This window comes from Amphibalanus amphitrite, unplaced genomic scaffold (genome assembly GCF_019059575.1).
Source record: "Amphibalanus amphitrite isolate SeventyFive unplaced genomic scaffold, NRLGWU_Aamphi_draft 000026F_arrow, whole genome shotgun sequence".
Lineage (NCBI taxonomy): Eukaryota > Metazoa > Arthropoda > Thecostraca > Balanomorpha > Balanidae > Amphibalanus > Amphibalanus amphitrite.
The window spans coordinates 1,390,369-1,416,028 of record NW_024881522.1 but is presented as its reverse complement, the minus strand read 5'-3'; the positions used below and the strand labels follow the sequence as shown (position 1 = coordinate 1,416,028).

The window sequence follows — 25,660 nt, the reverse complement described above, 5'->3', positions numbered from 1 at the left end:
TGACGGAGCACTGAGGCAGAACACCGCCACACGCAGACCCTGACGTCTCGACGGCCGTTGCCCTGGCAACCAGCGCGACTGTCGGGGGATGTGCGGTTACCGGAGGTAGCCAGATAGAGCCTGCGCTCGTCATCAGTAAACCCCCCGAACTGAGGAGCCATCGAGAAGGCGTATTGTTCGCAGGTAGCGACAGTGCTAGCGTCCCAATGACGTCTTCGACAGCGTCTATCGACATTGCCTTTCGACGCAACGTTTAGCGATGAGCAAACACCACCGGTAGGTGTGAAACGGTTTTCTTAAAATGGCGTGCGTGGTGTAAGTTACACATTATAATTTGTTGTTTAAATGTCGCAGATTCAGAGCCTTCCTAAACGCATGCTACACCAACGCATGCCTTGCATCTTGAAAGAAACCACTTAAAAGTACTCGCTGTACTAGAGACGCATTTAAAACGAATCAGAGTTTGCATTTTCCAGTTTTAATCCATGTTTAATTTGGTTTCCGGCGCTGAACTATGGATGGAGGCGGCGGGAGGCGAGCCGATCCCCATAAATAGAGTTACATCAGTCGGTATCGGAGTCTCCCTCCCCTCTCTCACCCTCCGCTCCTCTCGCCTCCGGTGGCCGCCTCCCACGGCCGCAGCGCTGCGGAAGGTCAGGTCAGAGCGCCCCGCCCCGCCACGGCCCGGGCGCCGCGCCGCTCCGGTCCCAGCCATCAATGGAGTGACGTCAGTCGGCACATTCGAGGAGCCCGGCCGACCGACGTCGCCGTCGGGGTCGGCGCGTCGAAATAGCGTCGGGCGTGGGCCGCCGCCGACTCTCACAATGGAGCGACGCTACGAATAGCCGGCCCACGAGCCACGAATAGTCCCTCGGCAGTCGACCGAGCAGCTAAACTTACACGTCGTGCCGACACTGAAACGGCATCTCTTGGAACTCGGTCGGCTGCCCGGGCGCCGTTTGGGAGCGTCACCGGACGACCAATGCGACTCGGAGAGGTGCTAAAGGCTGCCGACGGCGCGTCCACTAGTGCGTCACCACCCGCGTCACAGCGCGTCATTTCACGTCACCGCCGCGCCACTTGTAAGTGCGACCGTGAATGATTCATAAAACACTTGTGTTGAGAGGTCTCCACTATCTGCCTGGGTGTGGGCGACGAGACGATCCCATTTGTGAAAACAATTGTAAGAATCCTTTGACGAAAATAACTAGTGTACGATGACCACCCGTATTGAATAGGTATATTAAATATTTTCACTCAGGCAAGATTAATTATGCTGTAAACTATAACACATTGCTGCACATCTAAGCACGATACAAGAAATGTCTGAGCGGTGAATATGAACGGTAGCATTTATCCCAGATAAGTTACAAAATCAATGGATATAAAAAACTAATCCCGAGCCTTAAGCATTGAGCGTCGGTCGCAAAAAAATGTTTGTAATCAGAAATGTGCATCGATCCGAGAAAATGGATCTGGGGTGTGATCCGACGGATCCTGACCACGGATTTGATGTGATTGTATGTCATAATTCTTTTTTTTTGTGGCATTTTTTGACACAGAAACACTTGGAAATATCGGTTCAAATGTTATGCATGGTGGGTGGGATCCACTCGGATCATAGATCTACATATATTCTTGGTTTATCGTCATATCCTATGATATCATACTCGTAGAATCATATTATATTTTTCACGCGGGATCCGGAGGGATCCTAATTTTGCTCGAAGCACTGAGACCATAGATCCATCACTCAGATCCATGCACACGTCTGTTTGTAATAGAGGTGGCAAAAGGTCAAAATTTTGGGAACCAGACTCAAACCAGACCCGATTGGACATTTCTGGAACCAGTCGGACCCGGTCTTAGTTGGAATAGGAACCAGTTGAACCCGGACCCCAAAAGTCAATTAATACAAACTATTTGTAGGTATCATTAGTTGCATCATGTAAAACTGCCTTTTTCCCACTGGCAATACTCATGAGCTACAGTGCGCAAAGAAACATACATGAGCAAATGTTTTCTTTCCATTCACTTCATATTTTGCAATCATGTGTAGTGTGCAAGATGTATATGTAGTTTATGGTAGGACCCGGTTGGACCCGTCAGAAAATTTCCAGGAACCCATATGGGTCCAGACTGGTTCTTTGGACCGGGTTCTCGGGTCCACATTTTGCCACCTCCAGTTTGTAATACCTACAACTTTATTCACGTATCAATATATCTAGGATAAATGTAACACTGGCATTTGGCAGGCTTCTTCAGATTTTGGCCCAGTGATTGATTTGGTCTTTACCCCACGTACCTATGTTATCAGAGTGCACCTAAACTTTTGGCATTTAATAATAATCGGTATATTACATGCTCTTCTGAAGGCTTGTTAAGTTTCAGGACACGTTAAGAGTTCGACTTAACGTGCAATTTCGTGGGTGTATTAAATTGTCACAAATGGTACGAACTAATAACTATGAAACGTTTATGTACAAAAATGTCATGATGAGATAGCATTCTATTACGCAGCACTTGGGTAAATCGAGTCTGTGGTTATATAAAATAAGGTTTTGCTGTCCCTTTTTCTTTACACATAGAGGAGTTTCATGCCTTTCAGCTCAAGTTATTCCAAACAGACCCCATGATCATTAGCACGGTCATCTCCCAGTGCAGGTATCTGCTCACCTCCCACCTTTTACTATTCTACGAGTCACAATTCCAGTCGCAGATAGCGTTGCAAATGACGTCATGGGCCCGATGACCGGGCCGCGCTCGGCTCTGAAATAGCCCCGGCGGCGTCCGGAATGCCACCACCAGCGGAGGGCGGCGCTATTTCCAGACGTCTCTGACGTCAGCGGCACTATTTTACGCCACCCACCGACGAGTTCGATTTCTGGCCGGCGCCGGAGGCACGGGGTGGCGCAGATGGATGGTCGAGACGGCCCAGCCAGCCCGTGGAATCGAGGCACGTGTCCATGGCCATGTTAAACCTGCCCACCAAGTTTTTGACCTACCGAAGTTGACCCGTTTGCGGCCGCCCGTGCGTGGTCGATGACGTCACGGGCGCCGTTTGCTGAGTTGTTGTGTTGTTGGGTCGCAGGAAGCGGAAATATCTCCTAGTGTGAGCTCGGGCCGGACGTGGGCAAGACAGGGACCATATCGGTGGCATGAACTTGGAACTGGCCGCACAGGAAACATGGTCGTGGTGCCGTGGACCGATTTGGAAAGCAAATTCGGATTCAAACTCCAGGGTTTAAATGAAACTTAGTGCAGCGTTAAACAGGGGCAAACCGGTCGCTATCAGTTGACTGAAGGTGTAACGAAGCTCGATGAGAATCGATTCCGACAGGGAGGCCCGAAGTAAGGACCGGTGAAATGATAATAATTTCCGACAGGGCAGCCTGAAGCAGGGACCGGGGAAGAGACGAGGAATTGTTCGGAAATCGGAACAAATGCGTACCAGAGGTCGTCTTCGATCCAGACAGCTCAGCGAAAGTCCCTAAAGACGTCATCCACCCCACCTATCCTGGCCTTGAACCCACCACGCACCGGTCGATGAAAGGGGCGCAAACAAGCACGGAGGGAGCCACGCGCACGCTAGGCACACGGCCACAAAACCATCAGCCTCTCCTCCTCTCCCCTCGCACTATGTTTTAACTCTGGACCAAAACTGGCCAGGGCTCATAACTATGAAACTATATGAGATACAGACGTGTTTTTGGGCTCAAACGAAACGTTGGAGACTAAGGATCATTCAAAGTGCAAAATGTGTCGGACCAGATGCTTATGTACTTGTTTATGACGTCACACGTGTCACGAAACATATAAAAATATTGTCATGTTCTAGCTATGAATGCACGAACATTTAGGTATCTATAAATTTAGAATAATCGCAAGTCTTAGCAAGGCTCATCGACGAGGCAAGTCAAGTTTGGGGACATGACCTGGTTAATTAGCGTTGATGACCTCAGGTGACCTTGAATGTTCTTATAGTTATAAGACTTATTCATATAGGACCTACAATCTTTATATTTATTTCAAAAACATTTTTAAACGTATGTTTTGATATCAACTTGATGTTAACCCGGTCTCCACTTTAGTAAGTCCCGAGTCTTGTATGTATGTTTTACGTCACATGACGTCAGGGGCGGATCCAGCTTATCCGTTTGGAGAGGGCAACTGTTTCCGACCCATTCGGCGACCCCGACCCACCGCCGCGCCGGTGACTTTACAACGCTGCAATCTGCATGCGTGTAGTTCAGGGATTTCCATCTGTTATCAGCATACCGACCTAAATAATGAGCAGCGAGTGGTCAGCTCCATCCCTCAGAATGGTTGTGACGGAAAGACCTGCTTTTCGTCCAGGTAGGCATCGACGCCGTATTATGTTGATCATCACCAAAAGCTTTGGGAGCGGAAAAGGATAGTCTTGCCCACACGACTCAGCAATGGGGAGGGCAAATACCCTCTATGCCCTTCACTGGATCCGTCATTGCATGACGTGAAATGGTAGAATGTATCCCAAAACTTCTTACCAATTCCTATTGTATGGTGCGTTATGCAACATGCAACGTGCACGTAAAAGCACTTCATTGCCATACTAACTGACGCTTACTGCTGCAAACGGATACTTTTTCATAAAGGTGGACAGCACTAATGACACCATACCACCTACGTCGAACGTATTAAACTGACTGAAGAGGCCGATGGCACACCGTTCCGTGCTTCTATCCTCAGGATACTGAAATCCTTCTCCTCCACGCCGCAACCCCCCTCCGGGCTGGACAGGCAACTTTATCTCATGCGGACTGCTCCCTTGGAGCGGCACCGCTGCTCCTGAGGGAGCGCACCTCGTAGCCGGGTGCAGTGAGTGCCTTGGGGCTGGGTGGCCTGTCCTCTGGACGGGCTCAGCCCCGGCGACTCACTAGGGTGCCTGCCCAGACCAATGTCTCCCCCTAATTCCTATCATCCTTCCGGCTCTGCAATGGTCTTGTCAGACCGAAAGGGCCTAACCCAACAAAACAAAACAAACAAAACAAACAAGCTGATGGTAACCCTGCCGATCATCGTGATCAGCGATGCGTGCTATGGCCGGTCTCATACAGTCACTTTTCAGTTCACAGTCCCATCGCAAACTGGGCACAATGAATATTTTATTGCGCTCCATCAGGTACCATAAAGATATGTTTATGCATAACTATCAAGCAAGCATGTGTAGCGACCATACAGCTCCAGAGCCCATCTATGAATTTCCTGCAATAGCCAGGGAGTGGAAAGTTCCTGTTATAGACCTATAGGTACTATTTACACCGATAATGCTGTTGATATTTAAGAAATGTTTATTTCATAGGAATGTTTTTGAATGAACAACTGTCACTCACCGACATTGTCCGGTCTCTGGTTCCGGAGACCCTTCGTTTTCTTCTCGCGACACATGAAAATGCAACTGGCACGTGTCGTGGGGGGTCGTGCCGTCAGCTGATTACGCCCCAGGGTACGGCAGGTCGCACACAGGTCGGCGACCTTCCATTGGCCACCAACTCGTCACAATAGACGAGAGAATGAACGAGGAGTACTAGCATTTTCCCTTAACGCACGCTAGAGCCCGTCCCATGGCTCAGCAGGAACAGACATGACTCATTCAAAAAAGTGTTCACCCCCAACACCGGCGCACTCAGGCGCAGCTGAAATTCGGAGGACATGTAGACAACTCCTTGACCTACAGTGTGGTGGTAGTCTGAGACCGTACACTAGCGTACAATTTTTTGTAGCTCTAAAAGAACATTTACATTTTTCAAAAAGTGTGCCAATGTAAGGGCTGACGAAAATCAATAAATGTAACACCTATATGCATTATAATTGTATAAATTATGACTCATTACAAAGCCAAAAGTTCGCGCTATCGTTTGGTACCCAAATTATATAGTTTTGTCAATCAAAAGCTCGAAGATGTTGACGTGAAGCAAGGCGACTGTTTCTGCGCTTGTTCGCCGAAGTTTAGCTTTTGAGAGTTGTCTGACTTTGTTGAACTTTTTCAACCTTTTTAAAAGTAAAGAGAATAAAAGCTTCCGTCGTTAAAGATGCTCTGATCATTTTTGAACACGATAGTGTCCAAATGAAAACGTTTAAAAATAGTCGATATTTCGCGTCCTGGCCAGTTTTTGGCCAGAGTTAAAACACGGTGCCTCGCCCCAATCGGCAGGCGTCGGCAGCGACCACGCAGGTTTTATCGCGATGAGTTGAGCTGCAACAGGCAATTTCTTATGGAATGTACATGGCTCTGAAATCCTGTCTGTGCGACGCTTTTAGTTCAGGACATCTCCGTGACGAAAATGTAAAGTGATCCGATTTTAGTGTTCCGATTGCTGTCAATTTGTAATCTCGTATTAGAAACATACCATGTAATCTCGTCTCACAGCATCCTGAATCTCAAACCGAGATAGGTAGAGACAACCGAATGTGTGAATCGATTAAAAATGATTTGCTCCTACGCGCTGTGGTAAGTACATACAACATTTGCTCGGTCCCAACATTGCTGCCTGTCATTCAGGAAAGATGACACATTATTATCTTCAGCACCACTTCCGCACGAATTAGAAAAATCGATGGAATGTTGCAATTGTTAACGTCCACGCTAGGTAGTGTGGAGAGTTTCCGTCTGTAAATCGTGATCACTAATTGGCGCACGTTGGAAATCTGCAGGCAGGAAGGCGCCGAGGCGCATGTAAAAACGCTCACCGGAATGTAAAGAGTTCGCGATATTCGCGATATTTCCCCGTAAAGGAAAAGTAAGGAACGTTAGACAATTGATTGCGCTGGTAACATCGGTTAGCAAATCAGAATGTGAAAAGCGAGAAGTTCGAATGAATAAGAAATTGGCATTTATCATCACATCATAACCGCATTAAAAATGAAAAAGATGCGAGAGACATCTCATAATTATTAATTACAATGATGATTCAATGGAATTACATCAAAGCAAATACTAAAGAAGGCATTTGAGGCTCCTCTTTTCACGATTTTATATCTCGATTGACACCTTTTGCCTAGTTTCTGCTCGTCTTTGTGTGTGGCAATAACTGGAGGTTCTATATAACCTACTGTAAAAACATCATATCAGGCAAGCACCGTAAATCGTTAAGTGCCAGAGCATCTTCGAACGGATTGCGCCGCTAAATCCGTACAGATCCGTGAAGAGCCCCATCTTACGTTATTTGTGGAATGCGCGCGGCGCGTGCCTCAAATGCCTCTCCGTTGATAGCCGTCAGTGTGTCAATGGTAAACACGGCAGATTCCGCGGGGATAGGAGCGGCGCATAGCCGTCATCGCAGCTCACGCATTCTTCCAGCATCCCTCCCCCGTCCGCGGAGAGGGGAAGGGAAATGTACCGGACGGGCCAACGCTGCCCAGGGGGCGATCGGTCCTCACTATTTGTGAGAACAATACCATATTTGGCGCCGGCTGGACTGGACTTAAGGCGTCGGTGCCTCTTGAAACGGATATTACGCCAGAGCTCGTCAAGGTTGCGACCAAAGGGCTGTCCTAGTTCGAGAAACTACACTGGACTCTTCAGCTTCCGTGATTCATCATATTTTTTTTTTTAGCCCGGAAATAACATCCAAAGGGCAAAAGATGGTGCTTTTTTAATCCGCTTGTTAGCAATGACTGGAGTGAAGTGTTTTTTTTTTTTTATTGTGACCATGAATTTCAAGTGCCGAATAGCTGCAAGAAGGACCAATCGGTAAATTGCAATGAAAACGATTCAGCGGGGATCAGTTAGTCTCCCAACTCTCCGTTTATTTTCCACTCCCTGCTATACAAGTTTGGTGTTTCACCTCGACGAATTACATCGCCTACCTGCCACTACGGTTTCCATGTCCTTGATTGGGCACAGTCTACACGAAATATCGCGACTAGATTCGTCAACAGGTGTGGCCCGTCCGTCACGAAAGGAAATTATTTGACCTTGCAGCTGGCTAAGGAGCGGCCGACGTAGATATGTTGTTTCCATAATTCGATCATTTGCATATGACAATCTAGGTGCAACAGCTGCCCGACAATGACTTGCACAATGACTCGGCAAATAGTTCGTCAGAGCAGTGAACGTTTTAGTGATCGTCACTGGTTGTTTACATATTAAAATTCCAGGATAGGTCGTTGAAATATCGATGAGCGGTGAGTGATAAATTGAAACGTCAGAAGCCGAACGTCAGAAAGACTGCCAGAGAATGTGGGGAAACCTCCGGAAGAATGGCATACATTTATTAGCATGCATTGTATTGACTTTGATGTAATCAATAGGGTGCTCGAAGTACGAAGGCTGATACCCGTTTTGCATTTAGTATGGAATAAGAGCGTTTAGACGTTTACTCTAATTCCCTACAAATTTCAACCGTCGAATAAGCACTGAGGCCAGCTAAAAGGATACTGCGATTTCGGGCTTTCCGGCCAAATAATTAAAATCATGTGAGGAGGAGTGGAACAGTCACAACTCACACGCCCAAAGGCCGCATCGACATGATGTTGCTTCTAATGAATTAATCCCGACCACATGGCACCTATAAACAATGTAGGCGACGGCGGTGCCCTCGAAGGCCCTCCGTGGATGATTGATTTTTATGATACCAAATTTTCCATATCTGAAGTGAATACGGTTGAAATGTCTGGATATATTGAGCTCTCCATTGCATTTCAAAAACTTCGCTCTATGTAGATAGGCGCTAAACCGCCGCAGTAATGCGAAAATAACGCCGGCACCGTCACCTGGTGGCAGCCTTCGTGGCGCAGCGGACGCCAGGTGTCGCTGTGTGCCGGTATGTGCAACAGGAGGATCCTCGCCAATCAAATGCCCTGCTATAGCAAACAGTGAAATGGAGGGTGGTTCTAGTAAAAAAGGTGGAATCCATCATACGTATGGTAGCAGCGTTCGAACAATATAGGTGCAAAAAGGATGAAACTTCCACTTAAATGAGTTCAACTTTCGTTTGTCTGTGGAACGTTTTGCCGTTTCGCCTTCGCAAAAGAATCGAGAAGAGGCACATCGGCAATTACATCGAGACCGCAGCTGATCTACCATCACCATATAGGTTCACCTCACACCAGACTCGGGAATCCTGAAAGGAACGACGCTCCCCCCCCCCCCCCCCCCCCTCGAGCACCGAGGGCATCTGACAGTGCACTTTGCGTCCCACTCTGAAAACCGCACACAGATGTCGCTGCTGTACTCACCGGTGTCGATACCGTCCGGCGGCTCCAGTTTCTCCTGTTTGATGGTGTGGCAGGGGGCGCTGGCGGTGCGGCTGACGGCGGCGCGCGGCGGCACAGAGCCGAACGGAGGAGGCTCGGCGGCGAAGGACGGAGGTGAGGTGACACTGGACATACACTGCGTCGGCCGGCTCTTCGCGCCAGACGACTCCAACAGACCTGCGGCGGACGGACGGGTGTCAGAGTACGCTACTGTACCGGACCGGGTCAGCTACTTGTTCTGGACACCTTACACGTCCTTTGAAATATCACATGCCAAGTGATCACTATATCCTATCCTCTGTGAAGCGTTTTCAGTCCTCGGACCGCCCCTAGTATCACTGCTGACCCCAGGCAGAGACTCACTAGCTAGCAGGGGGTTGTTGACGGCGATGGAGCGTCGGGCGGGGTCGGCGGCCGATAGTCGCTCCCGACACGGTAGTTCACATGTCCGGTCCGGCTCGTCCTGGAAACAAAGAATGGGACGAGTCCGGTTTTAAGGAGCCGTTGGTGATCTGTCAGGGTGACTTGAGGTCGTCTGAGGTTACTCGAAGCCATTGGAGGTCATTGGAGGCTACTTGAAGTCATTGGAGGACTCGTGTCTATTTTAGGCATCTCCCGTGACGTACCCTTATTACGTACGAGCGAAAAGAGCTCCCGCTGCCGGAAAAGCCCGCTGTGACGCCATTCCACCTCACCTTGACCTTGATGTGAAGCTGCTGCAGCTGGGGGGTGAGCTCCCCGGGCGCCGACAGCTGCCGACGCATCCGCATTCGCCGCTCATTGACGGACATGCCGCCCTCTGCCATTAGTTCGCCCACCTGCCGGGAGAGGCGCCACCGGCGCACGGCGCGTCAGTTCACCGCTCAAACAAATCCCCCTCACATTGACGTCACTGAGGGATCAGCTGATTTTCCGGCAGCCACCGCGGCGACGAGCCACCACTATTGGTGTCACTCGGTCAGGGTCACCGTCAGCTACTGTTTACTCCACGAGCTAACCCGCCCCGCCCCTCTCCGACCCGTCCCCACCCGAGCCCTTCTGACGCTTTTCGGCGAATCCAGCCTCACTGGAAGGTACCCAGGCCTCACTGGATGTCAGTTTTGTGCCAGGAGTGACGTTGTTAATAACAAACACATCCGGTCCGGTGTCCGAGGGCCGCACTGGTAACGGTTGCCAGATTATCGTGTAATGTGGGTCAGTGTCACACGCCCTGGCTGATACTTTTCGTCGTAGTTCTCATTTTTATCACACATTCATCATTCCATTCGGCATTCAGTGTGACAAGCAATCCAGTCCCAAGTCCACTCCATGTCCATTTGCCCATCTAAATGTCTCCGACACGGACGGTTTTTATACTAGCTCTACCTCCCGATCGTCCAATAAATGTAACATCTTTATCCACAATCCTACCACACTGCATCTATACCTGAGTACTCCTTCCACCTACCCGATATTCGGAGAGCAGGTTGCCCAGGTCGAAGTCGAGGCTGACGCTGGTGGAGGCGCTGAACAGCTGGCGCGCTGCGTCTGAGTTGAAGGTCTCCTCGATGGCCCCCAGGTCGTTGGTGGGGTCCACCAGCGGGGGGTAGCCGGGGCCGGCCGGCAGTGGCTCCTCCTCCAGAATGGCGTGCTGGAATGGTCACTGGGAGGTGACGCGCGGCCAGGGGGAGCCGAGGTACAAGCCGGATGTTACGTTATGTGGCGATGGCTGTGCGTAGTAACTAGTAAGTTAGTCAAACGATTATTTACGAGTGCTCTGATTTTAATCGTTCATCAATGTGCTCAGATGAGTTGAAAGTGGCCATAAAAAATTAATAGTGCTACTTCTTGAAGATAAAGCAATCACTGGCGGAGGTAGGTTAGCGTAAGAGAATGCCATTGACAAGTTTTCAACGTTTAGGTAAAGCCTTTCACACACTGATAGGGCCCGAATACTAAAAGCCTATTTCTTTAATAGATGGGCATGGTCTGTGTCTCTTAAATCCGCCAGTGAGCGCCGCATTACCAGCTTACGATGGCGCTAAACTTCCTTCTCTTCCGCAGTTGTAATTGGGCGGCCTGGGCCCAGTCCTACACAATGATCTCTGTCACCAGCTGGCGCTTACCACATGCTCCTCTGTGTTCATGTTTGTGTCGATGTCTGTCTCGGCGAAGCTCACCGGGCCGCCGCCTCCTGCCAGCCTCTCGCACGGGAAAGTCCCGGGCGGCGCCGGCGGCTGCGGGGGCGGCTGCGGCGGTGGCGGCGGCGGGGGCGGCGGCGGTGGAGGCGGCGGCTGCTTGGCATCCACGTGGTAGTCCAGCTGGTTGGTCAACCAGGACATCAGGTCGTCATCAGAGTTGGTTGGCATCATGTTGTCTCCGCACTCAGATCAGACTGCCGGTAGAGGGCAGGTCGGTCGTCAGTGGGTGAGCGAGAAGCTAGCGAGCGAACGATATTTAGCGTTGACGAAGCTCTGCCCTGCCACAAGATACAAGTGAGTCAGTGTGTCAGTGTGTTCAGGTCATAAAAATCATGACGATTTTATTTTTGTAAATAGCATGATGATAACGTCAACTTCACACTGAATCATGCAAAACATTGCAACCACAAGGTGCAGCAAGCTATGCATATTGTATGATACCATGTCACCTACTGTCTAGACATGATCAAATATGTAATACTTCTCTCATCACCCTGCTCACCTTCCAAGAAGCAGCTGTTTCGGATATCGGCGATAATCACATCACCAATCTGTAAAACGAAAAAGAACATGTCAAATATTCGGGCATTTGTCATGAAAAAGGATAACGACGGTCCTATTTTCGATTAAGTTTAATAGGTAAACAAATTTAAATCCTAACACAAAAATCAACGCCATCGACCATCAAGCCCTTGCAACCCAATAGGAGCAAATTCTCAAAACCGCTTCGCAAGGAGCAGCCTCCTCGCGGGATTGCGTTGTGCTGCCACCTATGCCCCTTGGAACCTATTGTATGTATAATCAGCGCAAGGTGGCAGCACCAGACGGTATGATAAGGTCGGGCAGTGAGCAATGCTCGAACAAGTACAAAATGGCGGAATAGATATGACGTCTCATCTGAACTTCAGAAAGTATCAGTTTCTTTATCTGTAATTCTTTATAAAAACGGTCTAATATTTAAAAAAAGATATTGACAGAATTAAATAAAAAGGCGTAAATTAAAAAATGCATGAATAATTTATTATGACGTCATTTCTTGTAATATCCGTTTTGCCGCCAAGAGACGAGGAGCATTTGTCAACAAACATGTCAGCGCCCGGTGAGAGCGGTGGGAGCTGTGATGAGTTAGACCCGGAATCAGAAAATTTTGATTCTTCACGGGCTTTGTATTCAGAAAAGGCAGAACCGCCGTGTAAAAATGTTCGTGTCTATGATAACCTTCAACAATATGAAAGCTTCATCAAGGCGGCTCAGCAAGGAACATTGCGCAAGAGGCTGCAAACCCAGCAGGTGGGTAAACTGAAACAGTCACAGTTAAATGTATTATTTCCTTTGGAGTCACTTACCATTTGAATAATGTCATGATGCAAATAATCAAGATCAGACTTATAGCATGACACCTTTTAATATGCCTTGTACATTGGTATTAATAAAGTTGATAATTTTGCACTTGAGATAAGGGAATCAATGCGTTTTGTGTGGATACCTATCATCCGGATGTGTGATTCATCTTTTATTGAATCAGGCCCTCTTATTCTATTTATTCCATTGAATAGCATAGCCTGTCGAGAAGTGGAAAGAAAGGGACATTAGGTTCATTCGGCCTGAAGCTGACGTTGCAAGGCCCCTCCAGCTCGAGTTGTTCCAGCTTGTCCAGCCAGACTGCAAAGCATGACAATGATGATAACTTACTGCACCAGCTGGAGCTACACATCTCAACCGACATGCACCAACCAGGCTGGATATTAGGTGTCATATTTTGCAAACGAGGCTGAAAATTGAGCACCATTTGGTATTCCGCACCAATTAAAGTCAAGAATTTGTGCCATAGATATAAGAAATATTTGGGCCTAAATTAATGACCAAGTCTGTCCTGATGGGATTGGCATGTCACAATTGTAATTACTGGTCACCCAGTTTGCCTGGTTAGGATAATTGTTGGCACTGATGGCAAAATTTAAGCATAATCAAGGATGTGGATGTCTTGATCTTGTGAATAGAAAGTCGGAATTCATTAATTTTATTTTTAAAAAGATCATTTGTAAGCTGTGGTGCATGAATATGAAGTTAACTTTTCTTGGTTTTCAGCATTCTGAAGTGCAAGTGATGCACAAATCAATAAAGAAATTTATTGTATGACTAACATGAATGAATGGATATTTATGTTTTGAAAACAGCCTTCAGCAAGAAGATTTCATATAATGAATAGCTGCCGACTTTTTTTAGTCCAATCAGCTCTTATTGCTCATAGTATTGTATTCATTCTACAGCTGAAGGTAGACAGTTCCATCAATTGTAAAAATATATATAACTGCATCTCTGCTATGTTGCAGGCCAATCGAGAGCGGCGGCAGGCTGAGGCGGCTGGGGAGACGTTCCCCACCGCTGGACCGTCCACAGGAGCGATGGGCGGCGGTGACGGCGCGGGCGGGAAGCGCTTCATCGTGCCCGGCCGGCGCTTCACCGAGGACCAGGGTACTGGCTGGGGATAGGCTAGGCAGTAGGAGGTAGGAGGATCATGGAAGGCGGTGTCTTGTGAAAGTTGAGATGGTTAGGTGCGTGGATTGGATGGTGACAAAGAGGGATGACTATTGATTAACCTCGTTTTTACAGAAGGATAGGTCTTTTAAGCAGCTGAAAGGGCAACAGCAGAGGGGACACTTAAGGGCAATCATGATTCACCAGTATCGAAGCAACTAGGGCCAGAGGGTTCTGATGTTTTAAGCTATCTAGAGCACCTTGTAAATGTTGGGTATTTATATGCAAAGGATATGACAACCCTGCGCTAACAAAATTTAATAAGTCGTGGCCCAACACGACTGCGACAGATCAATGGACAGATCTCTGACTCGGATGATCCGTCTGCCGACATTTTAGGTGAATTAACCTCAGTGAGGATGCTTCATTAATGCGTACATTTTAATTCACTGTATCTGACAGCCGGGGAGAGTGGGCGGGCTATAAATGTAACGATACCGTACCCCGACGCCATTCCATTGCACATGGATATATTCAACGACATATCATCAGCAACATGTGTCGCGAATGCACACGAGCGTTAACATCAACCGCACGGCAGCTGAACTGAGTAGGGACCATCCGCGGTTCTGGTTACTCTGCTGCCGGTCAGATTTAGCTTGTCGTTTGTACAGCATTTGACTGTAGTAATGAGTCTATAATGTCACAGATGTGACTCTGATATGTAAGCGTGACTGTTCGAGCGTGAAGCAGCAACCACAGCTGGTTTTCGATGTATGCTAGTCTCTGATGCCGGATAAAGCTTATGACAGGCATCTTTCATGGGCGCCAACCCATCATCCCTTCTTTTCTTGTGTGTCGTCAGGGAGTTGTTTTGTGTTGACTGTCGGTTCTTCACTCCCCTCCCGCATTGGCCGGTGTCTTTATTGGGTGACTGCGGGCACTGACTAGGCGTCCGTCCGCCGTTACAACCGACGTTCGGGGAACTGTGGGAGCTGATTTGGTCCACTACTCGTCCTGTCTCATGCCCGATATCTGCCCATGATACCCCAGGTAGTGACCTGCCCCTGCCCATGACACCTCTTTTAGTGACCATCACGGTGTCTTCCCCAGCCCCCTGTGATCTGACTCCACCACCCTCCCTCAGCGCCGGTGAGCCGCCCCAAGAAGCAGCTGCGATCGGTTCTGACACGGATGGAGAAAGCCATCCCCGGCCCATGCGGACGGCTCAAGTGGTACATGGACCAGCGCGTCAAGGTCAAGGTAGGCGATCGATACCCGGCAGAGCCGCTGCTGAGTGGCGCTGGCGAGCCCCCGACCGGCGCCATGAAGGGTTGTACTTCACAGGGACGAATGGAGGCAGGATCGTGAATGTTTTGTGTGGTTTGAAGGGATGCGTACTTGTACGGTGTGGACTGGTTGCCTTGGGAGTGTGTTGGGTGTCAAGTAGGTCAGTTAACCCTTTGGTAGGGACGCTTTTCGCAGTAAAAACGCGCCGTTTTCAGAGTTCGTTCCGGGTGACATGACCTTTGAATTCGAGTACCTGCGCAGTTTTATGACCGTGGCGGAGCCAGCAAATCAGACTCGCAGGGGCGGGCACGACCAGTGGTGGTTATTGATCTGCACAAGTTGCTAGGATATTGAAATCCTAGGGCTCTTTTTACTCTAAAAAGCCATAGCAATTAATATTTTACCTGGCTGTATGAACTTAATCATGTTCAGAGCTATGCCCGCCCAGAGGCACTCAGTAACGAAGTGATCGGGAATATTATCTTGCACTGCATTTATTCTACCTTGCGGCTTCATCTCATTCCGGGACAGCTGGCTTTTTCATGACCTCCGCAACCAGTGCTTCAGTGTTCAATCCAATCAGATCAGAGACCAATGTGCGACAGTGCGGCGTTTTATGCGAATTGTTTCCATCTGCGACCGCCGCCGGCACGGTTCCCCGCCCCCACTACCTGCGAGTGCGGCCTTAGTTCCGGGTTCACAGCGTCTGGCCTCATCGATTGCCGCTGCGGCCGACGGAGTAGTTCGCGCCGCGCTCCATAGATGGCGGGCGCTACCAAAACAAACGCTCAACAGGTGCGAGAGAGGAGTGGACATGCGCCGCCGTTCTGATGGGAGAGGGGAGGGGGAAGCAGAGCGAGACAGCAGCCAATTAGTTTCCAGGGAATCCCTGACGATATGGCGCTGTTCGAGCTCGTCCCCGACCCGGTGTGAGCGCCCGGGGCTGGCCGTCTCCTCTCCCTGACGACCGCCGGTCGCGGGGGTCACAGGAAGGAGCGGTATTGTGACAGGCGGCCGCTGAGCCTTTGGCGTGCGACTCTGCACACTGAGCGCCGATTGAATGCCGGGCCGGGTGAGACGCCGCCGCGGCCTGGTCGGTTACCATGACGACCACAGGTAATCGGAGCGCGGCCGGGCTGTCGCCGGGCCCTCGGCCGGCCGTGTGCTGCCGTGGCACTGAGCTGTGATCGCTGCCCGCTCGGCGGCACCCGCCAGTCATCACAACCGCGCGCCAAACGCGGCGGACAGTGCCCGTCTCGACGAGCCGGCCGCCGGAGCCGCCTGCCGGAGCTGCTGATAACGACAGGTGTAACGCGACACCCCGGACCAACTGCTGGCTGGGCAGTGGACGGACCCGCCGCTGACAGTCGTGTCCCCCTCTCCTCCCCCACGTGTCCCCTCCGACCCCCTCCCCCCGAACTCCCCGCCCGGCTCTCCACCGGACTAACCCGCCCGACTAACCCGCCCGTTCCCCGCCCACAGGTATACACGAGAAACTTTGGCCGGGTGCGCGGCGTGCTCACAGGCTACATCGTGGCCTTTGATAAACACTGGAACCTCTGTTTGGAAGATGTCGATGAAGTCTACCAGAAGAAGGTGCGACGGAAGAGCTGCTTTCTCGGTACGTAATGCCTCGGTCTAAACTCTAAGAAAATGGGTAGGGTATCGAAGAGGCGACTGTCGCTGGACGTATCCTAGTGATTGAGCACTGTTCGGCTGCCTTCAGTTTTCAGTTCGATGTTGATTGGCTGTTTTTTCTCTCTTTAGTGGAGTCTAGGTAGCTATGTAAAATTCCCACCTGATAATGCTGAATCAAAATGGCCCTAGTGTCACAATATGGTCACCAAACTACAAGATGTGTAACGACCCTTTTTCCCCGACACGTGTGTAGCTAATGAAGTTACATGACAGCTCGATAAAGTACCGTTGTACTGCTTCCAACCCTTCCCTCCAATCAGAGCCACCTAAACAATGACATCACCTGTCCTGCCGTCACTCAGCCCGGACCCGTGTCTCGTCTCTGTGTCGACTGCCCCGGCCCGGCGGACCCGGGTCCTTGGCGCGTGTTGTGTGCTGTGTCCTCGGCGGGGTGTCCCGCTGCGCTGGGGAGGGGAGGTGCCGCCCGGGTGAGCCTAGAGGTCACCCGCCAGAGGCCCGGTCAAGTACGGCGGCGGGTGTCACGGTCCCGACCCGGGTGCGGAGGAAGGGAGTGTGGCGGTCGGTGGTCTGAGTAGCGCCCGCAGACCTATTATGTTTGCTGAATGGATGCGTGAGCGAAAAAGGGCTTCTGAGTTGGGAAGTTTGAAGTGTGGGTAGATATGTCCTTTTTGCCGCTTATGGCAGTGACCAATAATAGTTTTGTATGTAAAATTTCGGTGGTGTGACAAATGCTGCCTAACGAGGTCCCAGCACCTTCAAATAATTAATTTAACTGTGGCTGTCACTTTGGCTGTTGTAAATTAGGTCCTTTCCGGACATAACCAATTTGGTAGCATCTCGGTCAGATGAGTTCTACTATACACAGAACAGTGTGGACAATTTGTTCTCGTTCAAAAGTAACATTTGAATGTTTGACTCAGTTCAGGACACTTCAAAATAGATAAGGACCATCCTCTACTATTGCATCGTTATTGCTTCACCGAGACGGAACCATCGTAGGTCCAGTCCGTGCTCCTCACAAGCAGAGCAGCAAGAAGTAACCACTCGACATAACTTTTTCCCTTCTCCACCAAAACTTTTACCTCTTATCCACCAGTTGTGCGTGCCATTAGTCGCCACTCTTGTCTCCCTGGGCTGTGGTCTCCAGAGAGCCCCATCCGTCCGCCAGGTGGCGCTGCGTCGCGCGCGCGCGGGCCGTTTTCACCCGTCTCCGAGCTGTGTGAGCGACGGCGCTCCATAAAAATACGGTGCGACCTTGACCGACTTGCAGCGCCGGGTTTTGGGTCAGTGTTAAGGCTGGCGCGGTGGCCGGGCCGCGACGCTCGCCGGTCTGGTCGCGCGCAGACCGTCTGGTGGTCGTTGCACGTCGCGGCTGAGATGATCCAGCGGCGGATCTTTGAACGAGTGGAGGACTGAGAGAGGGGCGCGGGTCAGAGGGGAGGGGAGCGGAGTGGTGCGCGCGGCGGACGGGGTTATAGGGTACGCGCATACGCGCTCTAAAGCTGTACAAGGTTGTCACTCTAAAACGGGGGCGGCTGTCATCATCGGGTGGTGCAGAGTGGTGCAGACAGGGCGCCCCACTGCCCCGCGGCCCGTCCGTCCGTGCGTCTGTCGGTCGTTGGGTCGGATCGGCACTTCGCGGTATTTCACTTTCACTGTCGGTCCTACACCTCAACCGTCATACGGCTCGCGTTACGAAAACGATTATCGGTCATAGCTCTGATCCGGGGCGCCGCCTGTCGTTACCGGTCGCAGTATTCTGGGAATAACACGGTTCCCGTCGGCATTTGACTGGTCTGTGACCGGTCACCAATCGCAGGCCAGGCTTTGTAGGTGTCAGGTCACAGTGCCTGCCTCGTGCGGCCCGAAGTGACAGCCGAACGTCGAGCACCGTCAGCACGGGGTCGCGCGGACCTCGCAGCCAGCCTTTTCCTCGATGCGACGCGATAAAATCGTTATGTCTGTTGTGTCACAATGTCCGCAATGTGCCGACTTAGCGATTCGGAGTAGCGACGTGTAGCGAGAAATCCACTGACAAGTGCTGTCTGTGCATGGCGCCGCCTGTCCGCCCCCTGGGCGCGGCATCACATGTGTTACCACGTGAACAACTAGAGCGACGAGGAAAACAAAACAGAACGGGTTATGCCAGCGAGGAGAAGCAACCATGACCTGAATAGATGCTCGATAACCGATCGTGGCGTGCGCCACTCATGCTGGCTGTTGGGAGGTGGGGGGAGGGGGGGGGGGCTAGGGGGCACGCACCGACCCCCTTCGTTCCATAAACCACCGCCGACCTCCCTGTCGGCCACATAGTTCTTTGGGTCTCGACTGACGCGGCTCATGATTGTTTCTCTGAGTAATCTGACAGACCATTTGTCTCGGGGCGGCGCATTTGCCTTTGGCGCTGGCTGGTGATTTATCTCTGAGACACGTGCGATCATTGGCTGCGGCAGATTCCGTCCCGACGATCACTATGTGCGGTGTATCCAGGACTGATGGACTGGCGTCTGGACGATACGCCACAGGCCACTCACAGGGCAGGCTAGGAATCGGTGAGGACAGGCCTACATACATGTGCAAGACGTGCAGATGCCACAACGCAGCTCTGTATGATGTAACTGATAAAGGAATCCCAACGCATCGGCACCATCAGAAGTCATGCGCCTCTCACGCCCCTACATATGATCACCTCGGCGCTCGGTCAGTCGCTCATACCGCCAGATAGCGGCGTATTTCATCCTGTCGCCCATTCATTCTGACAGAGACGTGGCAAACCACCCACAGCGTAACGCGCTTGCAGCTAGCCTGCTGCTCCAGTGCGCTGTGATTCTGTGTCATACACCCTCCATCGGTCTCATACGCAGTCTTACACTCTGTCCCACATTCTGGCTGCGTGCTCCGTGCCATTCGGTCTGGGCTGGCGGTGTGTTTATGCGTGACTGGAGGTTCTCCGCTCGCCCGTCTGTCTGTCGGCCGCGGCCAGTGACCCCCGTTCCTCAGCCGATGTGTGTGCGTGTGTGCGTCCGCCCGCTGCTCGCCCCAGGGAGTCTTATCTGCGGTGATGCGCTCAGTCTCTAGATGGCGGCGACGGACCGTGGGCGGTGGGCGGTTTGCTAGTGGGCGGTGGGCGGGAGAAGTGGGCTTTGGGCGGTGGATTCAGAATCATGCATTGAATTTGATTGAATTTGCCCTTGAATGCGCAACTTTTTGGCAAGTATTATCATGAGAGGGCTTAAATAATACAAATATCAAAGGACAGTTGAGTGAAAGCGAGAACACGCGGCGTGTGAGAAGAGGGAGGTCTGCTGCGCAGTGTTTACTGGAGCTGTTTGGGCGGGGACCTGGGACAGAGTTCATGTAACGACACTGGACGTAAAGGCGAAGGAATGCGGCAGATAGGCGAGGAATTCAGACGGGGGAGGTCCGCTGTGTCTGCTAGACTGCTCTTTGCTGGGAGACGCGTCAGTGCGGGATGCGTTGGCGTTCCAAACACTGCTGGTTCAAGTGTGAGCAGCCGGCGTGCACGCACACTGCACACTGCAGTCATGTATTAACTTATGTATTACAGGACAGGTACAAATCTCTGCCTGCCGATGAATGTTTTATATTATGCATTACAGGACAGGTACAAATCTCTGCCTGCGGTCGAATGTTTTATATTATATTTTACAGGACAGGTACAGATGTCTGCCTGCCGCCGCCGCCCGGGGCGCTCCGCCCGGCCTGGTGGGAAGTGGTACCAGTGACGTATGCTCCGCGGGCCGTGACGAGCCACTGGGCCGCCGGCCGCTCAGATAGTGTCCGTCAGCAGCGACTGCCTCCAGTGCCACCCGTCTATCGGCGCGCCACCTGACGCCCTGTATCGGTTTGTTCCAGGCGACCCAGACGATGTGCAGCTCGACTACCAGCCGGCGCCCACCGACCCGCGGCTGAGACCCAGAGGTCAGGCGCCAGGTCAGGTCAGTGACCCGCTCCGGCTGGTCAGAGGGGCGCCGGAGCGGCGCGGCCGGTCCCCGTCCCCTGACCGAGAGGCGGATAAAGCTGGGGGTGACGGCGCGTCGAAACGGTCGGGTAGTGGTCGGGGAGTTAGTCGTAGTTCACATCAGTCTGAAGATCGTACCTCAGGAGATCCAGATCGAGGAGGCCGGGGCTGTTCTAGCCGCCCTCGCCAACCCGCCGAGGTGGACCCGGAGGTGGCCCGACTGACCGCTCGGATGGCGCTGCTGGAACCGCCGCGCTCCAAGCGTTCTCAGCGCCGGCCGGTGTTCGAGACGGGCCGACGGCACGTGAATCAGCTGTTTGTGCGAGGTGATAACGTGGTGCTGGTGGCTACCGAGGACACAGCCGACGCCGGAGGCGATGACGAAGTGCAGGAGGTGACCGACGATGATGTCCGCGAGGTTCCTGACGATGACGTACAGGTGGTAGAGGCGCAGGTGTGAAGAGCGGTGTTTAGGAGACACGTTCCGGCGAGAATGCGTTGTTTATGAGATCGTGTGAATGAAAGGATGGAGGGAACAGGTGCTTTCATGTGCCATGTTTTTTGTTCGTTGGCCATGACAGTGTGATAACTTGACGGCGGCTAGAAGCTCTGTTCTGTCTCTGGATCTGATTGTTTGGCTGCCGTCGTTGACAGCTTTGTTGACCGCGTTTGTTCTCCAGTCCAGTATCCGAGGTATCCAACTCGTCAGTCGTCCATTCCTGGCTCTCCGAGTGATTCTCCTGCACATTCCATGGTCCCCGGTCATCTCAGTTCGTTCATTCCTCGCTCCTAACGGCGATTGTAGCGGCATCACCGCAGTCCTCGAGTCCATCGGGGTTCACATCTCTCACTGCCACGTCCGCCCATTTCGTCCAGCTGCGCAATGTCTGTGCATTGACTCGGTGTTGCATCAAGAACGGATTACCAATACAAACGTCTGTCCGCCCAGACGGCGACACGCACCGTACCGAGATGTTTTCATTGGCCAGATGGCTGCCGCGGAGACGATGTGGAGCGACGCAGGTGACGCAAGAGCGCTAGCGGCGGAGGTGGCGCGCCGGCGGCATAAGTGCGGCGCGCGGCGTCACGTTGCGCCTCGGACGACTCATTAGGCTAATTACGGCCGGTAACGAAGCGGCGATCTGCCGTGCGCTGGCTGCCGGGAGCACGCCTCTGTTCCGTGAGCGTGGCACGTGCTGGGCGTCCTCCTGCACGGACCGGCGTGGCGCGGCCGATACTGGAGATCGATATGGGATGTGGGTAAATTAGTGGCCGCTGATTGTGGACCGGCGCGGTTCAGGTTCGGCGGCCGGGGAGGTCGAGTTCGCCATTAGTGCTGCCTAGGTTTTGTTATTAGAGATGATTGCAATGGTTGTTATTGGTTACCGGAAAATAGCGGCCTTTCCAGAGGAACTGGTGCATCATACAATTAAGCTTTTACCACAAAGCTTAATATTGTTTTACTTTACTCAGAAAGCTTCAATTTTCAATCACTTTAATTGTGTATTTCATGCATTCGATCAAATTGATGATGAAATTAATTGCGTGATATGTCATATGTAGCAAATCCTTGACAATTGCGCACAGCTCTTTCCAACCCTACAATTGTGCATCGATTCCCCCTGAGCGAGTATATGCAACATATGCCATGTTGCTGTCAGTTGCCGACAGTTCTGCGCCGGTGCGATCGGCGCCGTCGGCCGTCGGTCGGTCCTCTCACGCCGGCTGCCTCGTGCCGCGATCGATGCCGCGGACAGGTCAAAGGTCGCGCGCGGCCGCGGTGAGATCAAAGCCCGGCTGCGCGGCGCCGTGCCGACATTTAGCCCGGCCACGTCGGTGTCGCTGCGACTCACGTGTTTCCCACGTGTGTGGGCGGCGCCGACCGACGGCTGCCTGTGGATCCGTTCCCCAGCGGTAATCGAGCATGGCGCTTCCCTGTGGCGCCTACTGGGTCGGTTATTCCCGAATGTTGACTGGCGTCAAGTGGGTGCGGTTGATGTGGATTTTGCGCGGACTTCCGTTTCAGTTGTATGGGCGTCTGTGTTTGGAGCGTTTATGTATCATGGCATACAGGCTTGCGGTAATGTGTGGCTCCACCTCAAGTAGCAAAGAGCAGCGAATTTCAGCCGCTTATGACGTCCATTGGGGCAAAAGTGCGGTTGTCCTTGGCATTTTAGCGGATCGTTTTTGAGAGGAAGAGCGACTCAAACAAGAAACCGTAAAATGCTGGCTAAAGCGCTTAGGACTGGTGGGTTATTCCAGCGTGACGTCACTGGTAAAGAAGCGGTGGGGTATTAGCCCACGTTGAGCGCTTCCCGGGCCCTTCCCAAGCGGCCTCCAGCGTCCCCCTCACAGCACCGGCGGTGGCTGCCACCGCTCCGCTCAATCAATCGACATCAATGAGAATGGCGCAGTCAGACTTCTTCGACAGACGTCCAATGAGTCCTGGGAATTCATTATCCGTTCTGCCCTGAATCCCTTGGCTCATCAGTCCTCGGATCCCAACGCTAGGCTTCTGACCTTCGGCTGTCTGTTCATTGCTAGAAAGAACTGTGACTCCTTTATGACCACAACATGCCTCATATGACTCGTACCGTGTAATCCCTCAGCGCACCGGCCTTCCACTTCAGTTTCCTTGTTCATCTATCCAGTTCAGCCTCGCTTTTTTGGGTTATGGCAGTTACATAACATTCCTTTCTCCACGTATTCGTCACATTCAGACCGACCGGTCTCGTGTCTCCACCAGCTGATCTTCTGTGTCGCCTTCCGCGCATCACTGACGACTCCCTGCGCCTCTCGTCGTACAGTCTCCCCCGCCTAGCGCCGCCGCGCCGAGCCGGTCCGGAGATCCAGCCATGAGCCACTAGCCAGCCCAGCCCCTGGCGGCGCGGCGGCGGTGCGGGCCTCTCGACCGCGGCCGGCGCCGCGCCGATTTGGTAACCGAGTGGCCATGAACGGCTGGCAGTGACCCACTTTCGGCAGTAGAAGTGGTACCAATGTCAGCCGGCCGGTGGCCATGGCCGTCCCGCTCCCCGCCGATGGAGTGCGGTGGCGGCCGCGGAGGCTGGGGCCGCGTGACGAAGAGGCAGTGGTTGTGTGACAACAGCGGCACGACATAACCGCGTGCTTAGTACGCTGTCAGTGGGTAGACAATGGTGGCATGTGATATTTAATGAGCCTGTCTTGATTCCAGAATATAACGCGACGTGGGATTTGATAGCTGGATCCGTGAATGATGGATGTAAGATAGTTCATCCATCTGAATCTTACATGTGTTCATAGCTTAGACATACTAAGCAATATCCGTTGTAAAAAGGACAACGGAAAGGCACCGCTACGCACGTGCGCTGCAGTCAAGGCCGAGGAGTCCGCGACGGTGGCGGTGACGAGCTCCAACTCACAAAGGCAGCCCGACGCAGCTCTTTTTGCGGCGAGATGCGTCCTCTCTCGGTTCGTGGAAGGGACTCATCAGCCAACCTTGCCACCGGCTGGGGCTGCGTCTATCCGGAGCGGCTCTCGGTATCGGAGATGGAGCCGCTGTCAGGGAGCGAGCTGCATCCGCACCCGGTCCACTCGACTCCGAGTCCAGAGCCAGTTATGACCAAATGTCGGAGATGACGGAACGCCTGGGCAATGCGCACTGCGCTGACCCATATCTTCGGGAGTGAAGAGGTTTGCGTAAGGACATGATGTAACCGAGGCCCCGCGACAAAGTCGCAGTTTGAGTTCTGGCTGACACCCTTTTCGCCAGCCCTGCCTGGATATGTTTGGCAATCGATGGATCGTGTATATTTGTTCAGACTGAAGAGGCCTTGCCGGGCGACCGACGGGTGACGTCACGTCTCGTCTGTCCGTCAGCTTGCGTCCTGTTTGGCTCGGCCCGTCTCTGCCCACGATGACGTCATAGGGTGGACTCGACCTACAAACGGCCACCGGGCTGGGAAAGGACGAGACGGCGTCGGTCGTATGAACACCTCGAGCGGTGCATCAACCGGCATTGATGTCACCATTCATCACCTATCATCACCATCCATCATCAGTTATACAGTTATACATCAGTCATCAGTTATATGTAGAAGCTCGTTAGCTAACGACAGCGCGTGTTTAGCGGTGCCGCGTGGTGCCATTTGCGCGGCCATTGGCAGCGTTGTTGACGCTGCGACTCGCGGCCGCCACAGGCCGTCCGCGCCGGCCCGGCCGTGACCCATTGACTGTGACCCAGTGACTGGAGCTCTGGCTGGGCCGTGCTGGCCCGCGCCCGCCGCCGCCGGCCCGCCTGGTGACAGCGACTGTGTTGGTGAGCGTGACCCACCCCGCACGAGCGTCACCGTCACCGCCGCCAACGCCGCGTGGTTTCAAACCACGTCACCAGCCACACCGCCGGCTGTGAAAACCGCTGGGGGTGCGCGCGTGTCTGCTGTGGGACCAAAGTGCCTCGTGAGGAGTCCCCTGTCCCAAGCCGCTCGCCGGTTAGAGAGTGGGTCAAGGCTGCGTGACTCATGTCCATCAAACGATGATGATTACTGGTGGCGTGCGAGCTCTGCGTAGATTTCACCCATTGATTTGGCGCGGCGTTCACGCTCATTTGGCCGATTTTCTCTACATTGATATCGGTATGAATCTGCAGGTTTTTTTTACTGTTCGTTACGAGTGACATTGAGCGTGCGGTGTGCGTGCGCGCGCCCATCGCGTCCCACTATCGGCGGACGGATCGGTCGGCTGGATGAGAGGGAAAGCGGCCGACCGGTGCGTGCCCGGCCGGCCGGCGGCCCGCACCGGTCGCCCGTCCCCGGCGGTCGCCGCGGCGCGCTGCACCCGGCGGCCCTGCCCCAAA

At 52.5% G+C, this 25,660-nt stretch overlaps 2 protein-coding genes across 3 annotated transcripts in view; one reads left to right on the top strand and one right to left on the bottom strand.

The window, feature by feature from the left end:
- LOC122363768 (ecdysone-induced protein 74EF-like) overlaps positions 1-11,611 on the bottom strand; it is a 71,142-nt gene extending 59,531 nt beyond the window's left edge. Inside the window, exons 1-5 of one of the 2 annotated variants that reach the window (XM_043333391.1) lie at positions 11,343-11,611; positions 10,685-10,867; positions 9,933-10,055; positions 9,601-9,700; positions 9,220-9,414 (exon numbers count right to left, since the gene is read on the bottom strand). In XM_043333391.1, coding sequence (XP_043189326.1) covers positions 9,220-9,414; positions 9,601-9,700; positions 9,933-10,055; positions 10,685-10,867; positions 11,343-11,588 — 847 coding nt within the window. In that variant the 5' untranslated portion in view covers positions 11,589-11,611. The remainder of the gene's footprint in view (positions 1-9,219; positions 9,415-9,600; positions 9,701-9,932; positions 10,056-10,684; positions 10,868-11,342) is intronic. The other variant, XM_043333401.1, reaches the window with a different exon arrangement.
- Positions 11,612-12,266: 655 nt separating this feature from the next.
- On the top strand, positions 12,267-21,788 carry LOC122363775 (U7 snRNA-associated Sm-like protein LSm11). The gene is made up of 5 exons (XM_043333414.1): positions 12,267-12,707; positions 13,751-13,892; positions 15,043-15,158; positions 16,668-16,806; positions 20,721-21,788. The coding sequence occupies exons 1-5, from the start codon at positions 12,441-12,443 to the stop codon at positions 21,284-21,286; spliced, it is 1,230 nt and encodes a 409-aa protein (XP_043189349.1). The 5' UTR covers positions 12,267-12,440; the 3' UTR covers positions 21,287-21,788.
- The last annotated feature ends 3,872 nt before the right edge of the window (positions 21,789-25,660 follow it).